This window comes from Pan troglodytes, chromosome 10, assembly GCF_028858775.2.
Source record: "Pan troglodytes isolate AG18354 chromosome 10, NHGRI_mPanTro3-v2.0_pri, whole genome shotgun sequence".
In the NCBI taxonomy this organism is placed as follows: domain Eukaryota; kingdom Metazoa; phylum Chordata; class Mammalia; order Primates; family Hominidae; genus Pan; species Pan troglodytes.
The window spans coordinates 89,495,266-89,510,558 of record NC_072408.2 but is presented as its reverse complement, the minus strand read 5'-3'; the positions used below and the strand labels follow the sequence as shown (position 1 = coordinate 89,510,558).

General features: G+C 39.0%; 1 protein-coding gene across 2 annotated transcripts in view; it reads right to left on the bottom strand.

The window, feature by feature from the left end:
- TMTC2 (transmembrane O-mannosyltransferase targeting cadherins 2) overlaps window positions 1-14,926 on the bottom strand; it is a 446,864-nt gene extending 431,938 nt beyond the window's left edge. Inside the window, exon 1 of one of the 2 annotated variants that reach the window (XM_016923925.4) lies at window positions 14,085-14,926. In XM_016923925.4, the coding sequence (XP_016779414.2) occupies window positions 14,085-14,167 (83 nt within the window). In that variant the 5' untranslated portion in view covers window positions 14,168-14,926. The remainder of the gene's footprint in view (window positions 1-14,084) is intronic. The other variant, XM_016923926.4, reaches the window with a different exon arrangement.
- Window positions 14,927-15,293: the final 367 nt, after the last annotated feature.

Sequence of the window (15,293 nt, the reverse complement as noted above, 5' to 3'; positions counted from 1 at the left end):
TTAATACATATTTTCTTTATACAGGGTATCCCTAGAAAAATGTTAAATATGTAAAAGATGTTTTAATTAGGAGAGAGATTAATATTCTTTTTTTCTTTTTTTTTTTTTTTTTTGAGACGGAGTTTTGCTCATTGCCCAGGGTAGAGCACAATGGCACGATGTCGGCTCACTGCAACCTCTGCCTCCCAGGTTCAAGGGATTCTCCTGCCTCAGCCTTCCGAGTAGCTGGGGTTACAGGCTTGCACCTCCACACCCAGAAAATTTTTTTTTTTTTTTTTTTAGTAAAGACGGGGTTTCTCCATGTTGGTCAGGCTGGTCTCAAACTCCCAACCTCAGGTGATCCGCCCGCCTCGGCCTCCCAAAGTGCTGGGATTACAGGCTTGAGCCACAGTGCCCGGCCAAGATTAATATTCATAAGTGCACAATTACTTATAAATAAAGTAATACAAGTTGTAGGTCCTGGTGAGAGTATGAAGGAATGAGTGAGAACAAGCTTCCCAGAAAAGGATTCAAACAGAGCTTTTATATCCAGTGCTGCTTACTGTAAAACAAACGGTACATAAAAGTATTCCTGAGATTCGGGCTATCAATTTAACACAATCTTTTCCAATACAAACCAAGTCTGTAAACTAAGTCTGTATTTTCATTTTTTAAGATATGTCATTACCTAAGATATATACTGTAGAATAGAATCATTCTTACAATATGGTAAAAAATCATAACTTTGCATATACTCTCATATGGTATGACTGTGTCCCCACCCAAATTTCATCTTGAATTGTAGCTCCCATAATCCCCACTTATCATGGGAGAGACCTGGTGGGAAGTAATTGAATCATGGGGGCAGGTTTTTCCCATGCTGTTCTCATGATAGTGAAAAAGTCTCACGAGATCTGATGGTTTTATAAAGGGCAGCTCCCCTGCACATACTCTCTTGCCTGCCTCCATGTAAGCCGTGCCTTTGCTCCTCCTTCACCTTCTGCCATGATTGTGAGGCCTCCCCAACCATGTTGAACTGTGAGTCCATTAAACCTCTTTTTCTTTATAAAATACTCAGTTTCAGGTATTTCTGTATAGCAGCATGAAAATGGACTAATACATACTCCTAGATACGATATCATCTAATTTAAAAGCAGAAAGTCAATCATGGTAAAGAATTTGGAAGTCATCTAACAATGTTTTTCATATGTACATTTCATTAACTATACACTGCAAATACTTTATTGGCAAAATTTGCATATATGTACATGCATGCTTGTATGGGTGCCTGTGTGTGTGTATAATGGTAAAATCTCAACATCACTTCTCCAAACTTAAAATTCAGGATAAAATTTCAATTACAAAATCATTACCTAATTATTATAGTTCACTGAAATCTTTTCAGTTACCCTAAATCTACCTAAAATACTAAGTTATTATCAAAAGTAAGTTTAAATTTTGGATATTGGCTTTTATGAAAAATCTTTAAATGCCCTATAATAGTTTCAGATGTTATTACATAGTGATTTTTAAACTATTCAACAATACCATTAATGAATAATTTAAAAGAAATATTTAGTAAGTATCCTAGACACTAGTATGGTTCCAAGTACTTTACATAACTTATCTCATTAAATTCTCCCAACAACTCTATTAAGTAGGTATTGCTATTCTTATTCTATATAAGAGAGAACAGAGGATAAAGGAGTTTAAGTAACACAATCAAAATAACACCATTAGCACGTACAGTCACCCCTTGGTATCAGTGGGGAGCTTGGTTCTAGGACCTCTCTCAGATACCAAAATCCACAATGCTCAAGGACCTTATATAAAATGGCATCACATTTGCATATAACCTATGCACATCCTCCCATACATATACTTTAAATCATTTCTAGATTACAATACCTAATACAATATAAGTACTATATAAATATAGTCATCCTATATTTAGAAAATTATGACAATAAAAAATCTGTACATGTTCAGTACAGACACAATTTTTGTTTTTCAAATATTGTCATTCCATGGTTGGTTGAAACCACGGATGCAGAACCCAGGTATGTGGAGGGCTGGCTATAATAGTTCTGGGATTAGATCACTGGACCTCTGATTCCAAAATTCTGTGATCTTTACTCTTTGCCTCCTTGTTGTTTGAAAAACTCTGAAAGACATTTTTTATAATTGTTACCCAAAATGTACCACCAGGCTAATTTATTACATGTTGCCACCCTGCACCTGTGTTAAACAAAACTCACTGCAAATTCTTGATATACAAAACTGATTGACACAAACACGTCGGTGCAGGAAAACTGCAGCTCATCTGACAAACAGCTTTCCTAATCGCCACACTGCCAGAACTACTCTGAATATGAGCGTATTCCAAAAAGAAAAAGGGTCGTCAATGAAGAGAGAGACCATGAGTACCCAGTAACAATATGCTCTGCCAAGCAGAACCAAAGTACCAAAGACTATTTATACCAGATGCACTGTAATTGGTCGGTTTACTCCGCAGAAGCAAAGAAGTACTCAGATTGGCCAGAATGCCTATTCAAAATAAGCCTTCGTGTACAATGACTAGAAACATAGGAAAAGCAACAGAAAAGAAGTAGAAGAGAACAAAAACTGCTTTTGTAATGAGACTGGAAACTGCTGGCCACAAGAGTGGATAGGGAGTAAAAGCAGAAACGGTGTATGGGGGATGGAGCAGGCCATGCAATAGTAGCTCAGATAGCAGGGGCTCAACCACAGACTCCAAGTGAAAAAGTCAGCAACAGCATCAAAGTAGGGCATGGCTCTGTTCTCACGGGAGATGAGAGTGAGATACAGTAGTCCCCCCTTATCCATGGTTTCAGCTACCCATGGTCAACTATGGTCCAAAAATATTAAAAGGAAAATTCCAGGAATAAACAATTCATAAGTTGTAAAGGGCACATTGTTCTGAGTAGCATGATGAAACTGCACGCCATCCTGCCCTATCCCACCCTGGATGTGAATCATCCTTTGGTCCAGTGTATCCAACAGTCTACACTACCCGCTCATTCATCACTTAATAGCTCTCGGTTAATCAGATCAATTGACGAGGTATCACAGTGCTTGTGTTCAAGTGACTTTTATTTTATTTAATATGGACTCCAAGCACAAGAGTAGTGGTGCTTGTATATTATAACTGTTCTGTTTTGTTATTAGTTATTATTATTAATCTCTTACTGTGCCTACTTTATATTATAAATTAAACTTTATCATAGGTATGTATGTATGGAGGAAAACATACTATACTATATACAGGGTTTGGTACTGTCCTCAGTTTCAGGCATACACTGGGGGTTTTGGAATAAATCTTCCAAGGATAAGCGGGGACAGCTGTACTTAATGTACAGTGATCAACCAAGTCATTCAGTCCCCTGGTCCAACCACTCTACAGCTAAGTATATAACCATGCAGCTTTTTAAAACCACAGAGAACGTTCATCATATTATTTCATTTGAGTCTCACTCTGTGGTTGGCAGTTACTATTATTATTTTTGTTTCCTGACCAATTAAAATACTGAGTTCACGAGAGCTGAGCAGCTCAAGTACTTAGCTAGTAGAGTGGTATTCCAAGACTAAAACTGTAATCTTTTATCTTGGTCCAGCATTCGTTCACAACCCTGCCTCTACTACACAGTACATACAGTATTTTAAAAAGAAAGGAAAAAGTATAACTCATTTTACAACAAGTTCCTTAAAAAGGTTTTTATTAACCAGGACTTTAAAACTTCAGATATAGTGCATTCACCTATTCAGAAATCCTCCAAGGTGCCTTAAAGCTAAGGTTTAAGTGTACCAGGTTAAAAAGTCATACAGGCCGAAGCATTTCTAATCTTATTTAGATACCTTCACTGAAGAGCATCACTTGGTACCTGAATGTCACTAATAATAATCAATAACACATTTTTATCTTTCCTACTTTCAGCTGCCTAAACCCTCATTTTTGCTGCTTGCCTGAAATCTATAAAGTCTTCATGCAATGCAAACCAAATTTCCTCAAAATGGGTTGTTCAACAAAAGCACAAACCAATAAAGACACTTGACTCTAGAGACTCCATTTAGGCATCAGTACCTACTCGAGCATAAGCCCTAGGCAACTGTGTATCAGTTTATTTGTCAAAATGAGAATCCAATATCTGCCCCCACAGTCATCTTACAAAGAAGATGACATTGTTTTATATGATGGTGACAGATTATTTAAATAGAGATCATCGCCTAGGATTTCAACAAGCTATCTTTTCAAAATCTGAATACCTCAAACTCATAGGATCAACTTAAAGATGCCGTTGTTGAACAAATAAGAAAAATAAAACATAGATTAAATAAACTGGCTAAAGTCATATCCATAACAAGCACACCTTATACTCAACCACTTTTAATCCAGGAATTTAGATAGCTTATCTGTAATACATTTAAATGAACTACAGCCTTATTACCCTAAGTGTGGTCAGTGAATCTGCAGTATCTGCTGTATGTGGGAATAACAGTAATGCAAAACCTGCATTGTTTTTTTTTTCCTTTTTTTTTTTTTTTTTTTGAGACAGGCTATCACCAGGCTGGAGTGCAGTGGCGCGATCTTGGCTTACTGCATTCTCTGCCCACCAGGTTCAAGCGATTCCCCTGCCTCAGCCTCCTGAGTAGCTGGGATTACAGGGATGCGTCACCATGCCCAGTTAATTTTTTGTATTTTAGTAGAGACGGGGTTTCACCATGTTGACCAGGATGGTCTCAATCTCCTGGCCTCATGATCCACCTGCTTCGGCCTCCCAAAGTACTGGGATTACAGGCATGAGCCACTGCGCCCGGCCAAAATCTGCATTTTTAAGAAGTCCATATGTGTTTCCCACAGAGGTTGAAGTTAGGGTAGCACTGATCTATTAATAGAAACATATATATATATATATATGATATATATGTACGTATGTATGTATGTATGTAGAAAGAGAGCTGGCAAGAAGCCATCTCAGCATCCCTTTAGGGAGATGCTTCTAGCTCCAAAAAACTGGGAATTTGAATTTGAACTGCACTTAAAAAGACTTTTAAAAAGTCAATTGTCCATATGAAAGCAGGGAGGCAAGTTATCAGAGGGCCAGGTCTAAAACTCCTTGCCAGCCACAGGCATCCTCAACATCATGCCAGGAGTGTATTGAAAAGTGGCCAACCAATAATTCCCTCCTAGAAATACTACACTATTTATCCTGATGACATACAAGAGGTTTTGAAATACTGATTTCATCCTCTGTTCAATATGGAACAAAAGCCAAAAAACACCACTGTTTATAAAAGAAAAAAAGTAAATTTAAACTTAAATATAGAGGTGAAAGGAAGCAATCTTAATGTGGTCATTTCAACTGGGTATTTTAAATAGATATTCATGGTACACTATAGTTGATTTCAAGCTGCACACTGGTATCGTTAAAAGATTTTTATTAAATCTCAAATTCATTTTCTTTAGTTAAATCAGTATATATCCCTGTAAGAGTGGTTTAATGTATAAAACTTTGTTTCTTTAATATAAATCTGTAACATAATTCAGTACCATATTTTTTTTCTTTCACTAGAATAACAAGAATAACCTTCCTATTTTAAATGAAGTTTACCAAACGAATTCAGGTATACCAGTTTTTCCTATCAGCTATAAATAATTGCCTCCCTCTAAAGGGCCTATTTCTGCAAATAAAAATGTCTTTTTGCCTGATTAAGCTTCTTCATCATTTGAGAACTTTTCTTCTGCAAATTTCTAGTTGGAAAATTTGTCATAAACAGCTTGCTTTGTCAAAATGAGATCTTTTCCATTGCTTTGGGAGAACAGTTGTATAGTTAATTATTTGGGGCAGGAGAGGAGGAACTTGTTCTAAAGGAAATATACTTGAAAAAACATTTGAACCCAACTATTTTACCTTGAGGCATTTTACAACTGAAGGCAGCAGGCCTAGTTTCTTAAAGCTGAAGATAGGAATGCAGAAGTAGCCAAAAACCAATTTACAAAACCATGAGAAATGTCCCAGAGGAACCACTATAGGCTAATTTCAGCTGCCAGCCCCACTTTGAGAACCCCTTCTTCGGAATGGTTCTGTAATGACAAGTGTCCTCCCCAAACAGAAAAGCAGTCAAGCCTATGAATGTAATCTCTATAGCCACCACCTAAAGCACCCCCCGCAGAGGACACAATTTGCAGGGATGTCACTTCTACATGCACTGACAACCAGTAAGTCCTTGGGTTCCCTCTGGAGCGGCCTTACTCCAGAGTTTATTGACTCACATTTAATCCAAGAGACACAACTAACAGAAAAGAAAACTGAGTAGACATGCTTTCATTGTGGAACAAATTGGAAATTAACAAAAACAAGATGTTTACTTTTCACAAAGTATTTTGACTTATCTACCTCTCTCAAAGACCAGTTTTATAATTTTGGGTTTACAATAGAACTCAATAACAATATGCTTTATAACAATGATCTTAACACAGATCTATGACCTAACAGATTAACATAAAAACAAAAAAAGCAAGAGAATAGTTTGCATCCTTTCAGTGTCTTTATAGAATACATATAAGCAACCAAAAAAAGGAAACAGAATTTCATAAGACACAGCTGTAAAAATTTTATGAGCATTATTCACCTTAAAAACTTATTAGGTAAGAAATAAACTTGTGAACTGCACTTCAAATTAATAACCAAAGAATTCCAAGTATGCAGGGTTATATGGACTGCCATTCTTCCCACCAGATTTTTAAACAATGTTGAAACATGGCTGTTTGAAATACTTCAGTCCCATCATTTAACGCTGTTCAAAATGTCAAGAGCCATATTGCGCCCCAGTGGCCACTCTTCAGCAAATAACACATCCTTTGAAGTTAAAATACTTCTAAATGATGTCAAGTGAGAATTCCTAGGCTGGTACAGTCAAAATTTTCTACTTCTAAGGAAATCAATAATCTCTGGAATCACAATTAGGAAAAAGGCACTTTCATTATCAAAAGTCGTGAATTTTTCAGTTTCAAATCTCAATCAATTCCATTACCACAAGGCAATTTTTTATACAGTTTCCTAATTAAACAAATTATGATCACATGGCTACAGTGAACCAGTTTTTTTTTTAACTTAAATCTCCTGTGGAATAATTATACTTTTATAATAAATTTCACAAAAATGATGATTAATCATCAAAGACAAAGACCTCACAGAAACATTTTATTTGATAATACCTAGCACACAGCTGCTATTCCAAGGGCACTAATGTGTGTTTCATTTCAGAAATCATGTAATTTAGCCAGTCATCCTGACTATAACTACATGCTGTGCCACACTTCATACCATGTCTCACTGCAACATCACAAAATGCCCCGGCAAAGAAATTAAGAAACAAAAGCTTTATCGAATCATCATAAGCAAATAGCATATCCTCTGCCAAACACTAAGGTACTTCTAAAACGGATACAGTGGCACTGCCCTCAAGCAATGTGGTACAGGAATAACCTTCAAGGAAAGTAAATATATCTTTAATTCCATTTAATTCCACAATAAAATGGAATCTAAATCCAGGGTTCATATTTTCAATTCTCACCTTTTTTCCATATAATTATTTTAGACATGAATAAATCAAAACCTCTCTATCTCATCTTTAAAACAATTATCTCTAGCTTTTCAAATTAATGGAACTTATGAAATGTCCTTAAACAAAATAAACTACTCTAAAAAATGCTATCAACTTTTAATGTGGAATCTTGAAAACAATCATTTCAGTCCTCCTGCCTCTTTCAAAATTCTCTGGTTTACACAGATAGGTTTACTTAATTGTTTCCCATTTACCTGTATTTAAAAAAGTCAGTTATAAACCCAAAAAACCAATCCCAAAATGCTTCTAAAAGACTGAAGCAAACATTTACACCTTTTTTTTTTTTTTTTTTTTTTTTGAGATGGAGTTTCACTCTTGTTGACCAGGCTGGAGTATGGTGGCGCGATCTTGGCTCACTGCAACCTCCGCCTTCCAGTTTCAAGAGATTTTCCTGCTTCAGCCTCCTGAGTAGTGGGGGTTACAGGCACCCGCCACCATGCCTGGCTAATTTTTCTATTTTTAGTAGAGACGAGGTTTCACCACGTTGGCCAGGCTGGTCTCCAACTCCTGAACTCGTGATCCACCCGCCTCGGCCTCCCAAAGTGCTAGGATTACAGGCGTGAGCCACCGCGCCCGGCCACACCTTTTATTCTAGAAACCTTGAGTATCAAAACAACTGACAAATGTAACTGGAAAGGTAAACACAGAGGAGAAAAAGAGAGGAAGAGGGTGAGACAGAAATTTAGAAGAGCTGCATCTTTTTGGACCTGTCTTGAAAATACGGCCAAAAACCTCTGAGGCAAAAATCTTGAATCCCTATGACAAGTTGAGGCAAATCTAGTCAACTCAAACAGTTCAGACATCCAAGAAAAACGACTGTCCTGAACAAGTAAGAGACATTTGGAAGAGGCATTCCAAAGCTTCTGCATGTATGAATGAAGCACCAGTAAGTACAGACCCAAAATAAGGCCAGGCCAAAGTACCAATCATGAATCTTAGGAGTGAGTGTTTTGGAAAAGAAGCTAACAGACTCCCAATGAAAGTTTTTAAATATGAGTATCAATAAAAATAAACATGAGTAAAATAATTAAAAGGTAACAATCAAGTGATAAATTCAAGTGGAATTCCACCTGCCAGAGGTCAACCTATCAGCATTTGTATAGATCTATCATTAGACTCTCAGATTCAAACCCTTTACAGTACCTGCTAAAGTACAGGTAAGAATGCACAATGTTTTGTGGGATGCTTATTAACAAGGTAAGCAGTGCTGTAGTTGTACTATGCACTACATATACAAAGAAACTCATATGTAGTAATATTCATAATTTGTGAATTATTGAATGTAAGTTTATTCCTCAAAAGCACATACAAATCATATCTTCAAAGAAACATTTAGCACTGTATGTAATTACACCAGCAATTATTCAAAATATTATGCCTTTTTCACCCAATGAAAAACTGAAGGTATGCAGTCCTGCTGAAATATCCCTCCACTTTTTTAAAAAACTGAGCTCCTAAATGAGGACAGCTATTTATAGAAGAGAGGTCTTTACATTCAATAACCCACCATTTCTTTCCTTGGAGGCTGCCACACTTGTCACTTTTGTGAAGCCATTAAAATAAGTATCCAAAGCTGATACAATACTCTGCTCCTAAGAGAGAACCAGAAAGGTTAACAGATGAAAGTTGCTGTGTTAAAAGCACTTTAGATGAGTATAATAAAGTTATAAGAAAGTAGGTTTGTCAGCCACAGATTTTTCAAAGAGCCTTAAGGGTAAACTTCATCCTTTCCTAATATTACAAAGGTTCCTGCTTTAGAGACAACGCACCTTTAGCCTACGAAAGACAGTTGTACCACCAGAGGCATTTTTTTGAAAAGTGCTTTTAGTGTGCTGAGCAGCAACAAAACTGTTAGAAAGTCAAACTATGCTCCTAATGCATGCTGGAATGCAAAAGGTTGTTGCTATTTCAAAATTATAGCAGAAGAGAATTCAGTATTAACAACAGGGGCACATTAGCACTGAAGAACTAAGTGCAGATGACAAAACAACAGCCCATAGAATCACCAATGTAAACGTAATAATCGCGCATGTATGTGTGTGTGTATGTGTGTATGAAAACAACTAAGAGACAGATGGCAATTTTCCCTGTGGCATTTGCACATGTCCATTCAATGCGTGTATGTCAGTCAATTACTATGATAAACATCATGTGACAGGCTCAATGGAGGTAAAGCGGTTCATACTGACTTCACCTAATTTTAATTTACTGATGAGATATACTTATTCAAAACAGCAAAATGAACTTTTTCCAAATAGGTTTGTTTAAACAATCAAAACGTAGCTAGAAAATAAAATGCCACCTAAAATAATTTATAAACTCTAACTTGTATTCCAGTGAAAACTGGGAAGGAAACTGAAGAGTAAGACCATACTTCTGTATACAGTGGTTTCTTATAATAATCACTTGATAAGACAACCACTGATACAAAGAGAGCTTCTCCCTTACTTAATTATATAGTAATTCTTTCTAAACATGCTTGTTACTAAATACCAGGCCTGCCTTCGGTAGTTACACATGCTGGAGTCTTAAGATAACAATCTCAGATTGGTCAAAGACAAGTCTATTAGAGAGAACTTTTTAAAGATAAGTTAACAGAGTGATTATTTCACGAGGGATTCCTATCATACCAGGTCAAAAAACCCAAACTAACAATATAACATTAAAAGATCAAGCAGAAATAATAGTTCAATATCTTTAGAAAGAATGCAGGTTTTAAAAAAATTGTTAATATACTTAAATTCCATTCCTTCATTTTAAATAATATTAATCAAAATCATTATAAAGAAAAAATTAACTCATGTGTTTATAAAAACTGAGATTTCCATTTATACCCAAATGAAAAGCTAACTAGGAGTGAATTATTAAGAGCTTGATGTAATTTTAATTCCATACTAGAAACTTCTGCTGTGTAGTTGTTTCTCCAAGTTTCAAAAAATTACTGCACAGTGGAATAGCTAAGAGATCTACAGGTAACATTAATGATTCTGGTTGAGTTTAACAAATGCAAAATGGGCAATTAGAAAATAAATTTTCAGAGGAGTCGCAAATATATTTTCTACTTCCAAACCTGCAAATTGTCTTTGCAAACTAATAAATTATTTTACTCATATGAGAATTTAAAGCATGTAAAAGTTGCATTATCTTATTTACTTGTCTATGTATAAAAAGGGCATGTCACCAATTAGAAGATATGTGCTAAGTGAAATCGGACTTCTAAAGTTTAGAACAGTTATGGTTTGTTTACCTTTGTCTGCTTTGAAGTAAACTGACTCCTCTCATGGTGTTATCTCCATAAGAAACTCGTAACAGTATTATTAAAAAGGATAAGAAAAAAGTGATGCCATGTCATCCTCAACAAATGCATAAGAATGCAGAGAATTTTGGGTCAGAGAAGTTTTACCACTGACCTAAACACCAAATTTCTCCAGAAAATAAGAGAAAATCCTTTAAGGAATCACATACAACATAACTTAAAATTTGGCAAAGACTGCATATTGTTAATTTCAATTTTCCTCTAACCACAACTTAAGATTCAATACTAGATTGAAAGCAAGTGGAGGGAGGATGAAGCTGAAACCACATACCCTTTTTCATCAGATACTGTGAATTCTTCTCCTCCACTGTTTGTTTCATCACATCAGAGGCATATTCTTAAATTTAGCACAGAAACACTTGTAAAATATTAAATTTTACCATAGAGAAATTGATTGTGCTATAAGAAAGTTTCATGTTACCATTTAATTTCAACCAAGCTACATCAAACATGGAAAGAAATTATATATAGTTTATAAAGTAAACGATCACTATATTTAAAAGAAATGATAACTTTGAGAAGTACCACAGCAATAATGATTTAGTTAAGCAAGTCAGGAATAACAGCCATCTCCCTTGAGTGCTTCTCCCTTCACTTCTGGCACTGGCCTCTCCTTACAGAACTGTATTTCACAAAAGTTCCTGGAGGGCAGCAGAATCCACAGGTCTAGTTTAAGCAATGTTTTAAACATGAATCTTTGCATCTGAAATGTAGTAGTGGAAATAAACAAATTATCATCATCCTACAGTTTACACTTGGCTCCCCAGCTTTCCTCCCCCTTCACACACCAGTGAGTTACAGTAGTTAGATAGAAAATATATCAGAAAAGCCACAATTTATAGTGTAACTTCGCAATGAATCACTTGAACAGGCTGTGCATACAACAAATAAGTTCAGTGCTCCTATTTATGTGTCTCATAATTTCTAGGATACATAAAAACAAAGTTTGCTGCTCTTAAGATTTCACATTCTAAGACTATGTGATGGCATATGTAGTTCTGCTAAGAAATCAGTGTAAAATACACTTTTCAAATTGTAGCAAAGTATAATTCACAGTTACAGGCCCTCAATATTTTATCAATATATACTATCTAGACATCATATTGAGCATGCTATCAATAAAATCATATGGGCAAATAATCATACTAAATTCACCTATGTAGCTACAAGATAGAAGTCACGAATTTTAACACTCCATTAGACTATTGCATCTGAAAAACTTACAACTGCCAACCATCAAAGCACAACTAATTTATCATCACACTCACACCATTCTTCCAAGTTACAAAGTCCAATCCTAACACTTCTGATGACTCAAGAGCACAGAACAATTATACCTATAGAAAAATGCATATCCAAATTTAACTTTAATTTTTAAAGAATGGCTTCTTCTGATGTGTATTTTCTTAAGGATTAGACAGCAATGAACCAGGGCATACAATAGGAATACTTGATTTATCACCGTGTTCTATAACAAGTTGCATTATTATAGTAAGTTTCTTTTTTTAAATAAACTCTATATTCTTGGCTTAAATGCTTACTATTCAAACTGCCACCAACAGAGCCAGTAACTGCCCACACTGACCCAAGCTGGTTTTAGTGAAAAGTCACCCATCTTTGGAAACAAGGGCTTTTTCCACGAATATGCTAGAAATAGCAGGTGCACCATTACACAAAATTGGAGAGAACAGAAATTTACCTCACTCCTACAGACCATTTCTCAGAGCATGCTGTGTAGTTGCTAAAATCAGTATGCTGCGTAAAAGTTAAGAAAAAATGTATGTCTAACACTGGTTCCCTATCAACTAGCCTCTGGTAGGCACTACATAAAATGCATTAAGACGGGTTTGCTGGATGTTCTGGCACCTATTATCAGGTGATTTCTTAACAGAGATGTGAAGATGCTTTTAGCAGGAGAATGGGCACACCAGAGAATACAGAATGTGGCTAATTACGACGAGAAGAAGATTCTGCCTTCACCTCCCCTCACTGTCAACCACTTTGCTTAAGTGCTCTCACTGCCTCGCCCTAACCCTGGGGATCCATTCACTTTCCATAGCCCAGAGAGGCTGCTGAAAAGCTGTCAAAGTAAATCTGTGCTCACTTTTTGGATGGTTTAATTTCAATGGAGCATGAAACACCCCAGGACGGTTAATAAGTTTAGCCAGGCGTGCTGTTATCCCTAATATATTTTAATTATGCATCTGTTTCAATTGTAATCAGATTAAGACACCGGAAGGACACAAATTGGAATTTTCCCTAATGGATATAGGGGCTTTTCATGACTTTCTGAACACTAATAACGTTTAAAAGATAGGTAGAGACACCAACACAACGGTGACATTTTCCAGAAATCGATGCAGTTTCTTTGACAACACAGTTCAGGTCTCATTAGCCACCCAAACTAACCTAAGTGCAGAAGACAACTTCAGTCTCTAGGGGCGTCTTCTTCTCCAATTAGTACAAAAGAACCACTAACGTCTAATGTACAACTCCCAAACAGAAATGAGAAAGCCGAGGCTTTTATAAAGTGCTGCCCAATGGATTGGTGAAGGAGGCTAGGGCGGCGGGAGAGACCATCAGCAGCATTATTTTGGCTCAAAGTAAAAGTCTATACACGTTAAAAGGGAAAGTTAAAGCAGAGAACGATCTCCCTTTTCACAATTTTGGCAACTATCAAACGTGTGTTTTAACTTCGGGAAATAAAAATGTCCCATCAATAAAAGGAAACGGGACAGGGAGGATCTATCAGGGATCGAGGAGAGGCTTCCTCCCAACCAGACGTAAAATCACTTAATGTGCTTTGTTGCATCAAGGAATACCTAAGACTTTAATTTAATACGTTCATTAAACAGTTTCCCAAATTGCCGGGATTTCCGCTAAGAAACTCAAGCGTCTGCCAACAGCCGAGAAGCAAGGGAGAGAACCTGCTGCAAACTAGGAGCGGAAACTCCCTCGGCCCGCCCAGCGCGCCTCACGTCCCCGGTGTTTGATTTAGGTGTTAATGTTTACGTGTCGCCTAAACCATCAGGTGCTGAACCAGTTCGTCCAAGACGCACTTTGAGCCTTAAAGAGGGAAGCTTCAGAGCCACCGCGGAGTGTGCCCCCTGCAGCCCGTCGCCCCCTCCTCTCGGCCCCTTACCTGTCATCATAGCAGAAATCCGCACTCAGGGTGTTGAGATACAAGGCGAGCCCCAGAGCGCTGCTCACCAACTCTGCAATCATCTCTCCACCGCCTTCCCTCCGGCTCGGCTCCCAGCGCGAGGGCAGCAGCGGCAACAAAAAACAGAAGCATCAATCTCCACCTTCCGCCGCCTTCTCCTCCCAGCTTCACTTTTCCCTCGCTTCCCCACCCTCCCTCCCTCGGGTCCTTCCAATCCACGACTCCTCTCCTCCTCCTCGCGCCCGGCTCCGCAGCTCCTGCGTCCTCCCCGGGTGCGGGCTCACACCACACTCCCCATGCCCGGCGCCCGCAAGCGGTGAGCGGCGTTTGGGCTCCGCGTCCCCCGGCGGAAGCGCAGGGCTGGTCTTTCGCGCGGGTCGCGATCCCCACCCTAACCCATGGCAGTTTGGGGCGTCCTAGGTGAGGAGTGGGACTCGGAGGAGGTTGAAGGGTGCGGGATGGGGGCAGAGGGACCGGACTAAGCCGGGCTCTGGGACCAGCTGGAGGAAGAGAGAGAAAGAGGCGCGGGTGGGAGGGACAAGGCGAACCGCCTCCCCTCGCCGCCTCCCGGGCGCACTGCTCCGGTGTCGCTCGGGCGGACTCCGGCCGCCAAGGCGGCTGCTGCACATTCAATGTTTATTAGCTCCCTCCCGGCCCCAGCCCCAGCCCCAGCTCCCTTCTCCAATGAAGTGAGAAGCGGTGGCTGGAGACTCCAGAAGCTCCCGCGCGGGGTTCTCGACGCGGCCCCCCGCGCCTGCGTGACCAACCCTCCATCCCGGCTTGGCCCAGCCCCTTTCTCCACCCAGATCCTCCCGGAAGGCTCCTCCTACCCTGCCCCTCGGGCTGGAGGCTCCTCCCACCCTCCCCGGCCTGGAGGCTCCTCCTACCAGCCTCCTGTCCTCTTGTTTCTTTCACCTTCGATTTCACTCTGGAAAGCCCCCGGGACCCAAGGGCGACGGCTGGAAGACAGCCCAAAGGAGTAGATTCAGTGCGCCCTGGGAGGGGAAGCTGGGAGAAAGGAGGCCGAGGAGGAGGTGGTCGGTCGCCCCGCTGCTGCCTGGCAGCGCCTGGCACGGCTGAATCTCAGCCACAGCGCTGTGTGTGCCAAGAGCTGCCAGGCGTAAGTCCGGTCAGCTGGAGAGACTTCTGAGACCGGGAGAGGAAGAACAGGTTTGGCGACTGCTGCAG